This window comes from Pristiophorus japonicus, chromosome 3, assembly GCF_044704955.1.
Source record: "Pristiophorus japonicus isolate sPriJap1 chromosome 3, sPriJap1.hap1, whole genome shotgun sequence".
NCBI classification, from domain to species: Eukaryota; Metazoa; Chordata; class Chondrichthyes; family Pristiophoridae; genus Pristiophorus; species Pristiophorus japonicus.
The window spans coordinates 166045106-166062919 of NC_091979.1; the positions used below are offsets into that span (position 1 = coordinate 166045106).

General features: G+C 46.1%; 1 protein-coding gene across 7 annotated transcripts in view; it reads left to right on the plus strand.

Annotated features, from left to right (window-relative positions):
• Positions 1 to 17814, plus strand: part of LOC139260001 (protein unc-80 homolog) — a 501022-nt gene that overhangs the window by 83217 nt on the left and 399991 nt on the right. For all 7 annotated transcript variants that reach the window (XM_070876044.1, XM_070876038.1, XM_070876039.1 and 4 more), the window contains exons 9-10: positions 16169 to 16303; positions 16710 to 16926. In XM_070876044.1, the coding sequence (XP_070732145.1) occupies positions 16169 to 16303; positions 16710 to 16926 (352 nt within the window). The remainder of the gene's footprint in view (positions 1 to 16168; positions 16304 to 16709; positions 16927 to 17814) is intronic.

Genomic DNA, 17814 nt, shown 5'->3' on the forward strand with positions numbered 1-17814 from the left:
GGCTTACCCCTTATCTTTAGACTGTGACCCCTGGTTCTGGACTTCCCCAACATCGGGAACATTCTTCCTGCATCTAACCTGTCCAATCCCGTCAGAATTTTATATGCTTCTATGAGATCCCCTCGCATTCTTCTAAATTCCAGTGAGTATAAGCCTAACCGATCCAGTATTTCCTCTTATGTCAGTCCTGCCATCCCGGGAATCAGTCTGGTGAACCTTCGCAGCATTCCATCAATAGCAAGCATGTCCTTCCTCAGATTAGGAGGCCAAAACTGCACACAGTACTCAAGGTGTGGTCTCACCAAGGCCCTGTACAACTGCAGTAAGACCTCCCTGCTCCTATACTCAAATCCCCTCGCTATGAAGGCCAACATGCCATTTGCTTTCTTTACTGCCTGCTGTACCTGCATGCCTACCTTCAATGACTGATGTACCATGACACCCAGGTCTCGTTGCACCTCCCGTTTTACTAATCTGTCACCATTCAGATCATTTGCCTTCCTGTTTTTGGCATCAAAGTGGATAACCTCACATTTATCCACATTATACTGCATTTTCCATGCATTTGCCCATTCACCTAACCTGTCCAAGTCCCCCTGCAGCCTCTTAGCAACCTCCTCGCAGCTCACACTGCCACCCAGCTTAGTGTCATCTGCAAACTTGGAAATTGTCATGTATGTGACTACAATGTAACACCACTGTATTACTGTATACTCTCAACCGAGATGCACACCTTGACCACAGGGGTGAACTTGTTGGAGACACTCCTTACCTGATCACACAGGTGTAAAAAGGGAGCTCCCACGCAGGGTCATCGTCTTTGGAGTCCTGTGAATAAAGAGTTAAGGTCACAGAGTTGCCTTGTCCCCAGAATGTGCCTCGTGTGGTTTCATGCTGCAGAGTAAAGACTTTACATTGGCGACGAGAAACGGGAATTCACAGCCCACGAGAATGGCCACCGGTAGCACAGAGGAACGGTACTGGGTTGGGGAAGACTGGGACGATTTTGCCGAGAGGCTTCAGCAAAGCTACGTTATGAAAGAATGGCTGGAGGATGCAGTGGCCGACAAGCGAAGGGCCCATCTTTTGACCAGCTGCGGACCAAAGACTTACGCGCTCATGAAGGACTTACTAGCACTCGAAAAGCCGGCGGACAAAACCTTTGAAGAACTTAGCAAATTGATCGTGGAGCACCTCAAACCGGCGAGTAGCATCCATATGGGCCGACACAGATTCTACACCCACCGACGTCGTGAAGGACAAAGCATACTGGACTTCGGAGCGGACCTCCGGTGTTTGGCCAGCCTCTAAGTTCACAGACGCCTGCAGGGGGGAGATGCTAAGCGACTTCTTTATCGAGGGTATCGGTCATGCGGGAATTTAAGCAAATTAGTTGAGACCAAGGATTTGACTTTGGAAGCGGCGGCGTTGATGGCTCAAACTTTCATGGCGGGGGAGGTAGAGACGAAAATAATATAGGCGCGCAATTCTGCCTCTAACGCAGCGATGGATGAGGGAGTCAACATCATCAATGCGACTCAGAGCCCCGCAGGCAGGCAGGGGCAGTCCGAGACGCCCCAGGCAGCAATAGACCCCAGAGTAGGACTTCAACAGAGGCAATGGCAGGCTGAACGGACATTCACGCTATCACAGTGGACAATGCGACCTGGGATGGGGCCATTGACACCCACTAATAGGGTACTTAAGAGCAGTCAAAGGGACAGTCAGCGCGGAATGCCTGGCCATAGTCCCTTTGTTCCCAACACTGGAAACTTTAACTCATGCTGGAGGTGTGGGGGAAAACACTCAGCTAGATCTTGCAGATTTCAACAGTTTGTCTGCAGAAACTGCAATCTCAGTGGCCACTTAGCTCGAATGTGCAGGAAGTCTGCTACGAGACTAATATATGAGGCGGATGGACCAGAAGAGAGTTCTTTGAGGCAGGATGACTTTTGGGGCAAATTGATGGATGCCGAGGTTCAGTAGGTCCATGTGGCGAATATTCCCATTTCATACACCAGAACGCCACCAATGATGATGAGGGTTTTATTAAACGGTATCCCTGTACGCATGGAGCTGGACACTGGGGCCAGCCAGTCACTCATGGGCGTTCAGCAATTTGAGAAGCTATGGCCACTTAAAGCCAGTAGACTTTTTATAGGCCTCCGACCCCGGACTGTCGCCTCCTCCTCGACATTGTCCGAACTCCTGAACTCGCGGCCTTTTTATAGGCCTCCGACCCCGGACTGTCGCCTCCTCCTCGACGCTGTCCGAACTCAATGTCCCAGGGGGAGTGTTTGCTAGTGCTGTTGGGGAGGAGATAAACTAATATGGCAGGGGGATGGGAACCAATGCAGGGAGATAGAGGGAAACAAAATGGAGACAGAAGCAAAAGACAGAAAGGAGATGAGTAAAAGTGGAGGGCAGAGAAACCCAAGGCAGAAAACAAAAAGGGCCACTGTACAGCAGAATTCTAAAGGGTCAAAGTGTAATAAAAAGGCAAGCATGAAAGCTCGGTGCCTCAATGCGAGGAGTATTCGGAAACCAGGAGAGGGCTCTGAGCTAGTTAGAGTGGGTGAGAGCTCAGATGAACAGGACCCCAAGAAAGAATGCAAAAGACAGGAGGCAACAGAGCAGAGTAGCACTGGGTGTAAACCACAAGGTGATAGGAAGGGACAATATGTATGAATATAAAGGGGCTGCAGGAGGGGTCAAAACTAAAAATCATGGTTTAAAAACTGGTATTAAAACACTCGACCTAAACGCACGCAGCATTCGAAATAAAGTAAATGAGTTGACGGCACAAATCATTACAAATGGGTATGATTTGGTGGCCATTACAGAAACGTGGTTGCAGAGTGGCCAAGACCGGGAATTAAACATACAGGGGTATCTGACAATTCGGAAAGATAGACAAGAAGGGAAAGGAGGTGGGGTAGCTCTGTTAATAAAGGATGATATCAGGGCAGTTGTGAGAGACGATATTGGCTCTAATGAACAAAATGTTGAATCATTGTGGGTGGAGATTAGAGATAGTAAGGGGAAAAAGTCACTGGTGGGCGTAGTTTATAGGCCCCCAAATAATAACTTCACGGTGGAGCGGACAATAATCAAGGGAATAATGGAGGCATGTGAAAAAGGAACGACAGTAATCATGGGGATTTTAACCTACATATCGATTGGTCAAATCAAATCGCATGGGGTAACCTTGAGGAGGAATTCATAGAGACAGGAATAATAAACGATCTCCTAGTAAAAGATCCTCTCGGAATGCATGATCACAGTATGGTTGAATTTGTAATACAGATTGAGGGTGAGGAAGTAGTGTCTCAAACGAGCGTACTATGCTTAAACAAAGGGGACTACAGTGGGATGAGGGCAGAGTTGGCTAAAGTAGACTGGAAACACAGACTAATCGGTGGCACAATTGAGGAACAGTGGAGGACTTTTAAGGAGCTCTTTCAAAGTGCTCAACAAAAATATATTCCAGTGAAAAAGAAGGGCGGTAAGAGAAAGGATAGCCAGCCGTGGATAACCAAGGAAATAAAGGAGAGTATCAAAATAAAAACCAATGCATCTAAGGTGGCCAAGGTTAGTGGGAAAATAGAAGATTGGGAACATTTTAAACGACAGCAAAGAATGACTAAGAAAGCAATAAAGAAAGGAAAGACAGATTACGAAAGTAAACTTGTGCAAAACATAAAAACAGATAGTAAAAGCTTTTACAGATATATAAAACGGAAAAGAGTGACTAAAGTAAATGTTGGTCCCTTAGAAGATGAGAAGGGGGATTTAATAATGGGAAATGTGGAAATGACTGAGACCTTAAACAATTATTTTGCTTCGGTCTTCACAGTGGAAAGCACAAAAACCATGCCAAAAATTGCTGGTCACGGGAATGTGGGAAGGGAGGACCTTGAGATAATCACTATCACTAGGGGGTAGTGCTGGACAGGCTAATGGGACTCAAGGTAGACAAGTCCCCTGGTCCTGATGAAAAGCATCCCAAGGTATGAAAAGAGATGGCGGAAGTTATAGCAGATGCATTCGTTATAATCAACCAAAATTCTCTGGACTCTGGGGAGGTACCAGCGGATTGGAAAGCAGCTAATGTAACGCCTCTGTTTAAAAAAGGGGGCAGACAAAAGGCAGGTAACTATAGGCCGGTTAGTTTAACATCTGTAGTGGGAAAATGCTTGAAGCTATCATTAAGGAAGAAATAGCAGATCATCGAGATAGGAATAGTGCAATCAAGCAGACGCAACATGGATTCATGAAGGGGAAATCATGTTTAACTAATTTACTGGAATTCTTTGAGAATATAACGAGCATGGTGGATAGAGGTGTACCGATGGATGTGTATTTAGATTTTCAAAAGGCATTCAATAAGGTGCCACACAAAAGGCTACTGCAGAAGATAAAGGTACGCGGAGTCAGAGGAAATGTATTAGCATGGATCGAGAATTGGCTGGCTAACAGAAAGCAGAGAGTCGGGATAAATGGGTCCTTTTCGGGTTGGAAATCGGTGGTTAATGGTGTGCCACAGGGATCAGTGCTGGGACCACAACTGTTTACAATATACATAGATGACCTGGAAGAGGGGACAGAGTGTCGTGTTACAAAATTTGCAGATGACGCAAAGATAAGTGGGAAAGCGGGTTGTGTAGAGGACACAGAGAGGCTGCAAAGAGATTTGGATAGGTTAAGCGAATGGGCTAAGGTTTGGCAGATGGAATACAATGTCGGAAAATGTGAGGTCATCCACCTTGGGGAAAAAAAACAGTAAAAAGGAATATTATTTGAATGGAGAGAAATTACAACATGCTGCGGTGCAGAGGGACCTGGGGGTCCTTGTGCATGAATCCCCAAAAAGTTAGTTTGCAGGTGTAGCAGGTAATCAGGAAGGCGAATGGAATGTTGGCCTTCATTGCGAGAGGGATGGAGTTCAAAAATAGGGAGGTCCTGCTGCAACTGTACAGGGTATTGGTGAGGCCGCACCTGGAGTACTTAAGGAAGGATATACTATCTTTGGAGGGATTACAGAGACGATTCACTAGGCTGATTCCGGAGATGAGGGGGTTACCTTATGATAGATTGAGTAGACTGGGTCTTTACTCGTTGGAGTTCAGAAGGATGAGGGGTGATCTTATAGAAACATTTAAAATAATGAAAGGGATAGACAAGATAGAGGCAGAGAGGTTGTTTCCACTGGTAGGGAAGACTAGAACTAGGGGGCACAGCCTCAAAATACGTGGGAGCCAATTTAAAACCGAGTCGAGAAGGAATTTCTTCTCCCAAAGGGTTGTGAATCTGTGGAATTCTCTGCCCAAGGAAGCAGTTGAGGCTAGCTCAATGAATGTATTCAAATCACAGATAGATAGATTTTTAACCAATAAGGGAATTAAGGGTTATGGGGAGTGGGCGGGTAAGTGAAGCTGAGTCCACGGCCAGATCAGCCATGATCTTGTTGAATGGCGGAGCAGGCTCGAGGGGCTAGATGGCCTACTCCTGTTCCTAATTCTTATATTCTTATGTACTTATGACCCAAATTAGCACGTATTGAGACGCAATTACGGACTTACACTAAAGAAATCATTCCGTTGCAAGGCAGTGCAATGTTGGCTGTCACACACAATGGTTTAGTGAATCGGCTGCCGCTCTGGATTGTCCCGGGCAATGGTCCCGCACTGTTGGGGAGGAGCTGGTTAGCCGTGATGAACTGGAAATGGGGGGATGTTCACGCAATGTCATCTGTGGAGCGAAGTTTGTGCTCACAAGTCCTACAACAATTCGACTCACTATTCCAACCTGACGTCGGGACTTTCAAAGGCACTAAAGTAGTGATACACATCATCCCGGCCACCAGGCCAGTGCACCACAAAGCCAGAGCGGTGCCGTATGTGATGCGGGAAAAGATCGAGAGCGAATTGGACCGGCTGTTGACAGAGGGCATCATCTCACCTGTTGAATTCAGTGACTGGGCGAGCCCCATCGTTCCCGTCCTAAAAGCGGATGGCTTTGTCAGGATCTGTGGCGACTACAAGGCCACCATCAATCGAGTGTCCCTACAAGATCAATACCCACTTCCGAGAGCGGAGGACCTCTTCGCCACGCTGGCAGGCAGCAAGCTGTTCACCAAGTTGGACCTCACTTCAGCCTATATGACCCAGGAACTGGCCGATGAATCTAAACTACTGACCACCATCACCACGCACAAGGGACTGTTCCTTTAAAAAGGTGCCCGTTTGGCATTTGATCAGCGGCCACGATTTTTCAAGGAAACATGGAAAGCCTGCTTAAATCCATTCCTGGAACGATCGTATTCAAGGACGACATCCTCATCACGGGTCGAGACATCGAGGAACACCTCCACAACCTGAAGGAGATGCTACGCCAACTGGACCGGGTAGGCCTGCAACTGAAGAAGTCTAAATGCGTGTTCTTAGCTCCTGAGGTTGAGTTCCTGGGCAGGAGGGTTGCTGCAGATGGGATTCGGCCCACCGAATCCAAAACAGAGACGATTAGACGAGCACCCAGGCCCTGCAACACATCGGAGTTGCGTTCATTCCTGGGACTGTTGAACTATTTCGGGAACTTTCTGCCGAACTTGAGCACGTTGTTGAAGCTGCTGCACGTGCTCCGGCGTAAGGGTTGCGATTGGTTTTGGGGGGACCATCAGGAATGGGCTTTTGATCGGGCGCAAAACCTACTTTGTTCAAACAAGTTGTTGACCCTGTATGACCCCTTTAAACAATTGGTTCTGACATGTGATGCATCGTCCTATGGGATTGGGTGCGTGTTGCAGCAGGGCAATGCTGGGGGCCAACTACAACCTGTGGCTTATGCCTCCAGGTCGCGCTCTCAAGCAGAACGGGGATATGAGATGGTCGAGAAGGAAGCACTTGCATGTGACTATGGTGTAAAAAAAAATGCATCAGTACCTCTTTGGTAGGAAGTTTGAATTAGAGACGGACCATGAAGCCATTAACATCCCTGTTGTCAGACAGTAAGGCTATCAATGCCAACGCATCAGCTCGCATACAGCGATGGGCTCTCACACTGGCTGCTTATGACTACTACATCCGGCACCGGCCCAGCACCGAAAATTGCGCTGACACGCTCAGCAGGCATCCATTGGCCACCACTGAGGGGGCAGCGGAACAAAGCGCCGAGATGGTCATGGCTGTCGATGCCTTTGACAGCTCAGGCTCCCCCATCACAGCCCGCCAGATCAAAATCTGGACAAACAGAGATCCCCTCCTCTCCCTGATTAAGAAATGTGTCCTGACTGGGGATTGGACGCCCGCACACGGAGCATGCCTTGAGGAGGTCAGACCGTTCCACAGACGGATGGATGAGCTCGCCATCCAAGCCGACTGCCTACTATGGGGCAGCCGGGTAGTTATGCCCCAGGAGGGTACGGAGGCATTCATCAGGGAACTCCACAGCGAGTACCCAGGCATTGTGCTGATGAAGGCCATTGCCCGGTCACACGTTTGGTAGCCTGGAATTGATTCAGACCTGGAACACTGTCTTTGCAGGTGCACGACGTGTGCCCAGCTGGGTAATGCCCCCAGGGAGACCCCGCTCAGCCCGTGGCCCTGGCCCACCAGGCCATGGTCACGCATTCATGTTGACTACGCGGGCCCGTTCATGGGTAAGATGTTCTTTATTGTGGTAGATGCGTACTCGAAATCGTTGAGTGCATCATTCTGAATTCATGCACGTCATCCACCACGGTGGAAAGCCTATGTGCGATCTTTGCAACCCATGGCTTGCCAGACATCCTGGTTAGTGATAATGGCCCATGTTTCACAAGCTACGAATTCCGAGAGTTTATGTCGGGCAATGGCATCAAACATGTCAGGACTGCGCCGTTCAAGCCGGCCTCCAATGGCCAGGCGGAACGTGCGGTCCAAATCATTAAGCAAGGTGTGCTCAGGATTCAAGGACCCTCCCTACAATGCCGCCTATCGCTACTCCTGCTGGCCTATAGATCCCGACTAATGAAACGGACGCTCAAAACTCAGTTGTCCCTCATTCACCAAGTCCTGACCGACATAGTTGAGGGCAAGCGCAAGTCACAAAATGAGTACCATGACCGTAACTCGAGGAGGAGATGTATAGAAATAAATGATCCTGTATTCATCCTCAATCATGCCATGGGGCCCAAATGGCTTGAGGGCACTGTAACTGACAAAGAGGGGAATAGGGTCATCGTGGTAAAATTCAACAATGGTCAGATATGTCGTAAGCTTCTGGACCTAGTAAAAAAAATTTCAGCATCGACACGGAGGAACCTGAAGAAGACCATGAGATGGAGCTCACAACACCGCCAGTGAACGAGCATCAAGAGCACTCAGAAGAATACACAGTCCCTGCGGTCAGCCCGGACAGGCCGAAATCACCACCGGTGACGAACACTCACGTCAGTGTCCAACAACCAGAGCCCCAACTGCGGCGCTCCACGAGGGAGCGTAGACCACCTGAAAGACTAAACCTATGATCCCAATAAGACTTTGGGGGGGGGGGGGAAGGTGATGTCATGTATGTAACCACAATGTAACACCACTGTATTACAGTATACTCTCAACCTACATGCACACCTTGACCACAAGGGGTGAACTTGTGGGAGACACTCCTTACCTGATCACACAGGTATAAAAAGGGACGTCCCACGCAGGGTCATCATCTTTGGAGTCCTGTGAATAAAGAGTTAAGGTCACAGAGTATGCCTTGTGTGGTTTCATGCTGTAGAGTAAGGACTTTACAGAGATACTACATTCAATTCCTTCATCTAAATCATTAATGTATGTTGTAAATGGCTGGGGTCCCAGCACTGAACCCTGCGGCACCCTACTCGTCACTGCCTGCCATTCTGAAAAGGACCTGTTCATTCCCACTCTTTGCTTCCTGTCTGCCAACCAGTTCTCTATCCACGTCAGTTCATTACCCCCAATGTACATCCCTGTCTGGAGTAAAAATAAAAGGGGGAAGGTGGCTCAACCGTGGCTAACAAGGGAAATTAAGGATAATGTTAAATCCAAGGAAGAGGCATATAAATTGGCCAGAAAAAGCAGCAAACCTGAGGACTGGGAGAAATTTAGAATTCAGTAGAGGAGGACAAAGGGTTTAATTAGGAGGGGGAAAATAGAGCATGAGAGGAAGCTTGCTGGGAACATAAAACCTGACTGCAAAAGCTTCTATAGATCTGTGAAGAGAAAAAGATTAGTGAAGACAAACGTCGGTCCCTTGCAGTCAGATTCAGGTGAATTTATAATGGGGAACAAAGAAATGGCAGACCAGTTGAATAAATACTTTGGATCTGTCTTCACGAAGGAAGACACAAATAACCTTCCGGAAATACTAGGGGACCGAGGGTCTAGTGAGAAGGAGGAACTGAAGGAAATCCTTATTAGGTGGGAAATTGTGTTAGGGAAATTGATGGGATTGAAGGCCGATAAATCCCCGGGGCCTGATAGTGTGCATCCCAGAGTACTTAAGGAAGTGGCCTTAGAAATAGTGGATGCATTGGTGATCATTTTCCAACAGTCTATTGACTCTAGATCAGTTCCTTTGGACTGGAGGGTAGCTAATGTAACAGCACTTTTTAAAAAAGGAGGGAGAGCGAAAACGGATAATTATAGACTGATTAGCCTGACATCAGTAGTGGTGAAAATGTTGGCATCAATTATTAAAGATAAAATAGCAGCGCATTTGGAAATCAGTGACAGGATCAGTCCAAGTCAGCATGGATTTATGAAAGGGAAATCATGCTTGACAAATCTTCTGGAATTTGTTGAGGATGTGATTAGTAGAGTGGACAAGGGAGAACCAGTGGATGTGGTGTATTTGGACTTTCAAAAGGCTCTTGACCAGGTCCCACACAAGAGATTGGTGTGCACAATTAAAGCACATGGTATTGGGGGTAATGAACTGACGTGGATAGAGAACTGGTTGGCAGAGGAAGCAGAGAGTCGGGATAAACGGATTATTTTCAGAATGGCAGGCAGTGACTGGGGTGCCGCAGGGCTCAGTACTGGGACCCCAGCTCTTTACAATATTAATGATTTAGATGAAGGAATTGAGTATAATATCTCCAAGTTTGCAGATGACACTAAGATGGGTGGCGGTGTGAGCTATGAGGACACTAAGAGGCTGCAGGGTGACGTGGACAGGTTAGGTGAATGGGCAAATGCATGGCAGATGCAGTATAACGTGGATAAATGTGAGATTATCCACTTTGGTCGCAAAAACATGAAGGCAAAATATCTGAATGGTGGCAGATTAGGAAAAAGGGAGGCGCAATGAGACCTGGGTGTCATGGTACATCAGTCATTGAAAGTTGGCATGCAGGTACAGCAGGCTGTGAAGAAGGCAAATGGTATGTTGGCCTTCATAGGTAGGGGATTTGAGTATTTGAGCAGGGAGGTCTTACTGCAGTTGTACAGGGCCTTGGTGAGGCCTCACCTGGAATATTATGTTCAGTTTTGGTCTCCTAATCTGAGGAAGGACGTTTGCTGCACTCCCTCAAGAGCAAGAAGGTTCACCAGACTGATTCCCGGGATGACAGGACTGACATATGAGGAGAGACTGGATCGACTGGGCCTGTATTCACTGGAGTTTAGAAGGATGCGAGGGGATCTCATAGAAAAATATAAAATGCTGATGGGGCTGGACAGGATTGATGCAGGAAGAATGTTCCCGATGTTGGGGAAGTCCAAAACCAGGGGACACAGTTTAAGGATAAGGGGTAAGCCATTTAGGACTGAGATGAGGAGAAACATCTTCACTCGGAGAGTTGTTAACCTGTGGAATTCCCTACCGCAGAGAGTTGTTGATGCCAGTTCATTGGGAGCGAGTTAGATATGGCCCTTACGGCTAAAGGGATCAAGGGGTATGGAGAGAAAGCAGGAAAGGGGTACTGAGGGAATGATCAGCCATGATCTTATTGAATAGTGGTGCAGGCTCGAATGGCCTACTCCTGCACCTCTTTTCTATGTTTCTATTAATACCATGTGCCTTAAATTTGTATACTATTCTGTTATGTGGGTCCTTGTCAAAAGCCTTTTGAAAGTCCAAATACACAACATCCACTGGTTCTCCCTTATCCACTCTACGAGTTATATCCTCAAAAAACTCTAGAAGATTTGTTAAGCATAATTTTCCTTTAATAAATCCATGCTGACTTGGACCGATCCTGTCACTGCTTTCCAAATGCGCTGCTATTACATCTTTAATAATTGATTCCTGCATTTTCCCCACTACCGATGTCAGGCAAACCGGTCTATAATTCCCTATTTTCTCTCCCTCCTTTTTTAAAAAGTGGGGTTGCATTAGCTACCCTCCAATCCATAGGAACTGAACAAAGTCCATGGAATGTTAGAAAATGACCATCAATGCATCTACTACTTCTGGGGCCACTTCCTTAAGTAGTCTGGGATGCAGACTATCAGGCCCTGGGGATTTATCGGCCTTCAGTCCCTTCAATTTCCCTAACACCATTTCCTGACTAATAAGGATTTCCCTCAGTTCCCCCTTCTCGCTAGACCCTTGGTCCCCTAGTATTTTATTCATGTCTTCCTTAGTGAATGCAGAACCAAAGCATTTGTTCAATTGGTCTGCCATTTCCTTGTTCCCCATTATGAATTCACCTGATTCTGACTGCAAGGGACATTAGTCTTCACAAATCTTTTTCTCTTCACATAGCTATAGAAGCTTTTGCAGTCAGTTTTTATGTTCCCTGCAAGCTTACTCTCATACTCTATTTTCCCCCTCCTAATTAAACCCTTAGTCCTCCTCTGCTGAATTCTAAATCTATCCCAGTCCTCAGGTTTGCTGCTTTTTCTGGCCAATTTATATGCCTCTTCCTTGGATTTAACACTTTCCCTAATTTCCCTTGTTAGCCATGGTTGAGCCAACTTCCCTTTTTTATTCTTACGCCACACAGAAATGTACAATTGTTGTAGTTCCTCCATGTGATATTTAAATGTCTGCCATTGCCTATCCACCGTCAACCCTTTAAATATCATTCTCCAGTCTATCCTAGCCAATTCACATCTCATACCGTTGAAGTTTCCTTTCTTTAAGTTCAGGACCCTAGTCTCTGAATTAACTGTGTCACTCTCCATCTTAATGAAGAATTCTACCATATTATGGTCACTCTTCCCCAACGGGCATCGCATGACCAGATTGCTAATTAATCCCCTCTCGTTGCACAAGACCCAATCTATGATGGCCTGCTCTCTCGTTGGTTCCTCGACATACTGGTCTAGAAAACCATTCCTTATACACTCCAGGAAATCCTCCTCCACAGTATTGCTACCAGTTTGTAGATTAATAGGTAGATTAAAGTCACCCATGATAAGTGCTGTACCCTTATTGCAGGCATCCCTAATTTCCTGTTTGAATCCATCCCCAACCTCCCTACTACTGTTTGGTGGTCCGTACACAACTTCCACTAACGTTTTCTGCCCTTTGGTGTTTTGCAGCTCTACCCATATAGGGCCCAAGTTTCCACACGATAAAAAATGGCATCCCTCCGAGCTGGGCGCCCGTTTTTCGCGCCTAAAACGGCGGCGGAAAAAAAACGCGCGATTCTGGAGCGCCCTGCAGCTCCTTGTCTGTTTGGCGCGGCGCCCAGGGGGGCGGAGCCTACACTCGCGCCAATTTTGTAAGTGGGAGGGGGCGGGTACCATTTAAATTAGTTTTTTTCCTGCCGGCAACGCTGCACGTGCGCGTTGGAGCGTTCGCGCACGCGCAGTGTGAAGAAAACATTGGCACTTGGCCATTTTTGTAGTTCTTTGTAGTTGTTTAATTTTTGAACATTTTTTAATAAAAGCACATTGACATCAGCACTGAGGCTTCTTGCAATTCTTGCAGCAGTGAGAAGGCTGCAGGAAGCCTCAGAAAGTTGAGGCAGCCGTTTCCCTCCTCCTCCCCGCCCGCCGTCGGGAACAAACGGCTGCCTCTTTCCCCCCCCCCCCGCGGGAATGAACGGCTTTCTCCTCCCCCCCCGCGGGAACGAACGGCTTTCTCCTCCCCCCCGCGGGAACGAACGGCTTTCTCCTCCCCCCCCCCCCCCCAGGCGGGAACGAACGGCTTTCTCCTCCCCCCCCCCCCCCCCAGGCGGGAACGAACGGCTTTCTCCTCTCCCCCCCCCGCGGGAACGAATGGCTTTCTCTCCCCCCCCCCCCCCCTGCGGTAACGAACGGCTTTCTCCTCACGTGAGGAACGAACGCCTGCAGCATTCTCCCTGGCTGAAACACTTTCACACAGGTAGGAAGATGGTTTATTTAATCTTTTCTTTGCTTATAAATGTTTATTCAGGTTGGATTTATTTGTATAATATTTGTAGAAGTATAAATAAGGATTTATTATAGAATTTAATGACTTCCCTTCCCCCCCCCGCTCCCCCCCCCCCACCTCGTTCTGGACGCCTAATTTGTAACCTGCGCCTGATTTTTTAATGTGTAGACAAGGTTTTTTCAGTTCTACAAAAATCTTCACTTGCTCCATTCTAAGTTAGTTTGGAGTACGTTTTCACTGTGGAAACTTTGAAATCAGGCGTCAGTGGCCGGACACGCCCCCTTTTGAAGAAAAAATTCTGTTCCAAAGTGGAACTGTTCTAACTGACTAGAACTGCAGAAAAAAAAATGTGGAGAATTGCGATTTCTAAGATAGTCCGTTCTCCACCAGTTGCTCCTAAAAATCAGGCACAAATCATGTGGAAACTTGGGCCCATAGATTCCACATCATCCACGCTAATGTCCTTCCTTACTATTGTGTTAGATCTCCTCTTTAACCAGTAACGCTACCCCACCTCCTTTTCCTTCCTGTCTATCCTTCCTGAATATTGAATACCCCGGGATGTTGCGTTCCCAGCCTTGGTTACCCTAGAGACATGTCTCCATAATCCCAATTACATCATATACGTTAACCGCTATCTGCGCAGTCAATTCATCCGCCTTATTACAAATGTTCCTTGCATTGAGACTCAGAGAAATCTACTTCCAGAACTACTGAAGGGGATAGAAGAGTTAAAATAATCTCTCTGTTTATCATCTTCATAATGACTGATATCAATCCAATTGGTTCCCAAACTTTTACACAACTGGCATACACATTCCCGGACTTCCTTGGGTCCCTCTCCTGGTAATCATGCAAGCCGCTTTGTCACCGGTGGCCCTGAGTGAGCACCAAAGAACGCAACTACTATTCTACCAAGCAGGGACCTGGGATTTGTTTCAAAACCTACTACCTATCTCCAGTGAGTTCCTAAAGCTTGTAGAATCATGTGAACCCTCTGTTTCTCCGATATGTCCCCTGACTGCCACTATTCCAGAATATTACAGCACCATTTGGCAAACTTATTAAGATCTTGAAGCGGTGCAGGTCCCACTTCACCAAGGATAGCTCTCATGTCCTGTAACTTTACGCTTCTTCGCTCATACAAGGAATCCCCCAAACCATTAAAGGTAGTGTTCCCTTCATGAGCTCCATATAGAGTGGAAGATTCATGATCGTGATCTTGCTTTGTCCGCCCCAATGTGCTTCCCCACTCTCCACATTACTGGAAGGTGGTATATAATGTTGTAGCGTGACCAGCGTCTGATGAGCCGAAGAAGCATCTCAGTGCTCTGCCTCCATACCTAACGTTGCCACGCGAACCACACTGGTTCAAGACTCTGAAGTCAGAGAAGACAAAGGAGATGCAGAAGGGAACAGTGGGCATGCTCCCTGTCCCTTAATCCCCTTTTCAACTCTCGGACCTGGGGAATCCTCTGAACACCACCAGGCTTCATTAATTTCTGTCTCCTCTGGGCAACCTAACACCGCCATCTGCTGCAGCTTAGATATTCCTTTCTCAAGATCTTGATTACGGTTCTGTTCATCCGCGAGCTGCTGATCCAGCGTCAGAACAGTCCTGGCTGCTCCAAGTGCCTGAAATCGTCAGTTTTCTACTTCTTTCCTAGCTGCTGCTAGCTGCTCTGAGAGTTCTGAGACTTCTCTATCTCTAGCCGCAGCCTCTTCTCCAACTTTTGAATCCCCAGCATTAAACACGGTAACGCTAACGCTTTTCTCTTTCTATCACTTTTAACCCTGACACCTTAATCTTTTTTAACCAGACTCTCTACACTAAGTACTGCCGTGTCTTCTCTCCATCTCTCCCTATTCTGTAAGGTCCCCCTTTAAACATAATTCATTCATTAAGAAATGACCAGACCTCATCTGGAATATTCCCTGATCCTCCCATTGCTAACTGGAGATCCGTTTAAGTCACAACAACTAAGAGAATACTCACCCCTCGAACTGATGTGTGGGAAACACTTCCTCAAACCGGCTTTGACTTTAACGAAATTTACGTCGAACCAGCTCAGCCAACGAAAAACCACGTCGGGATCACCAAGATTTTGGTCTCCTTTCTTGTTCCTTTATGTTTCGTTGCTTTAAACGTCAGATTACATGTACAATCAGTTATAGTAATGACAGGATCAAGACTTTATTGAAGCTTCATACTGCTCAAAACCAGCTTGAAAGCTCCTGAGAGACAAACACATCACTAAATCAGTGTATGCTAGCTGCTCTTGAGACACATATGATCTGATTCCAGTGTATGCTACCAAAACATTGTTCACTTTCATCTCTTGTACTAAATTTTGCTTTTGATCACTGCATTCCTTGCATACTATCAATAAATCATGGTACATCAATGGTACATATAAATGCTAACAGAATGACAATGTAAGCTAAACAACCAGCCACTCAACTTTCCTCAAATTGCTTTATTGTCGAAAACAACTCTTGCCATGCATTTTATTACTGCAACATACAGGTGATCAACTTGACACATTTGAATATGGCTGAATGACTCACCTTCTAGTATCTTCTTTCCTGCGAGGACATCCTCTGCTTTGATCTCTTACCCAATTTACAACCCATGCTCATCAGAAAGCTGTTGAATTTTAACCCAGCATGTGTTAATCTCACAATCTGCGCAGAGCGAACAGCAAAGTATTCGGGTAATAGGGACCTTTGCTCCCACACCGCTCAAGACCAATTTCACTCCCTGTGTGTGTGTGATTAAATAAGTAATTAAAATGATGAAAAAGCTTTTTACTGAAGTATTTTATTTTGACCCATTTATTGTTTACGCTATCTTTGGAAGGATCTTACTATGAAGTGCAATGAAGAAGAAAAATCCTTCAGTTCGGAGACATTTTCTAAGGTGTCTGTGGCAAACCTGAGACGACAGGCTGTTCCAGACCTTTCCACTGATATAGGAATGAACATCTTCAAGAAGGTGATAATCTGTCATAAATACTAGGCCAGATAAAAAATAAATTTTAAAAGCAATAATACTGGTTTAATCAACATTCCATTTACACATATCATTGGTATTTACTCTTATGCCCCAATCTCTGTAAGACACTTCAGAACAGGACCATCAATCTATGAGAAATAATTGTCAGTACTGCCGAGTGCTTATAGCTACACCAATTGGGGCTTGAGTTATTTTGATTCTGGCAGTAACTAAACTAAATAAATAAGTTAATGCCATTGTTAAAGTAATGTCAATCGGAAAACGTCAGTCATAAGCTCAGAAACTTAAGCTGTTGCAGCCTAATTGTGACTATGCAAAATTAGTTTGTGATCCACATCAAATATATTATTTAATAATAAAAATGATTTCCTTACTGGTGTACAAGTTCAAGAGTCGCAAGGAGGAACGTGAACGCAAAGGCTCAATTCCATTCCATCACCCGGGTAAAAAGAGGCAGCGACGTATGGGAATGCCATTTCTTCTTCATGAGGACCATTTAGATGTGTCTCCGACTCGAAGCACATTCTCATTTGGGAGCTTTTCTGGAACTGGAGAAGAAAGGCGTGGTTTGGAGAGAGGGGGGTGGCAAGCTACAATACTGGGTGAGCCAAGAATATTAAATGTAGTTGCTTAATGTAACTTAATCTTGCTGTCACGTATATGGTTCTTGTGCATTTCTGTTTCCTCTCATTAAAATGTTTTTTAATGATCGTATTGGTTATTTTACTTGCCTTTTGCCATTTATCTACATTTAAATTATTTCCCCTCCTCTGCACTATGCACCATTTGTTGACTGAGAACAATCAAAGAGAGTAGCAGCGGCATAAAAAGAACGGGGAGACAAGAGGCCCGAGACCGGAATGAGCAGAGCGGCAGTGGCATAAAAAGAGCGGAGAGGCTCTTATTCAAAAGCAATGGCAAAAAAATCAATGAGTGACTTCACAGGAGAGCAGGTAGGTAATTGGTTGGTGAGTATTACAGCTTCTCTTTGCTTTCTAAGTTAGGGAAGGGGTTAAATTAAGAGCTGAGAAACTGTAACTTGCTAGTACTTATTAAATTAATAACTTAAAACATAAAATAGTTAAACAAAACAAAAATATCGATTGAATCAAAGATTTAATTAATTAATAAATAAAACAAGGTTAGAGATAGCAGGGCTGTTGGTGTGTTGTAACTGCAGCATGTGGGAGTTGGCGAATAGCATTACGATCCCAAGCAACCGCATCTGCAGCAAGTGTCTGCAGCTCGAGGAACTTCGGCACAGAATTGTTCAACTGGAGTACGAGCTGCAGACATTGCAATGCATCAGGGAGGGAGAGAAACCTGAACAGTTTGCTCCAGGAGGCAGTTACACCCTTAAGGTTAAATGGTTCTTTAGAGTTAATTAGTGGTCAGGGACAAGAGGGTGTGACCCAATATGCAGTGATCGAGGAGCCTCAGCCCTTGACCCTGTCCAACAGGTATGAGGTACTTGCTCGTTGTATGGATGA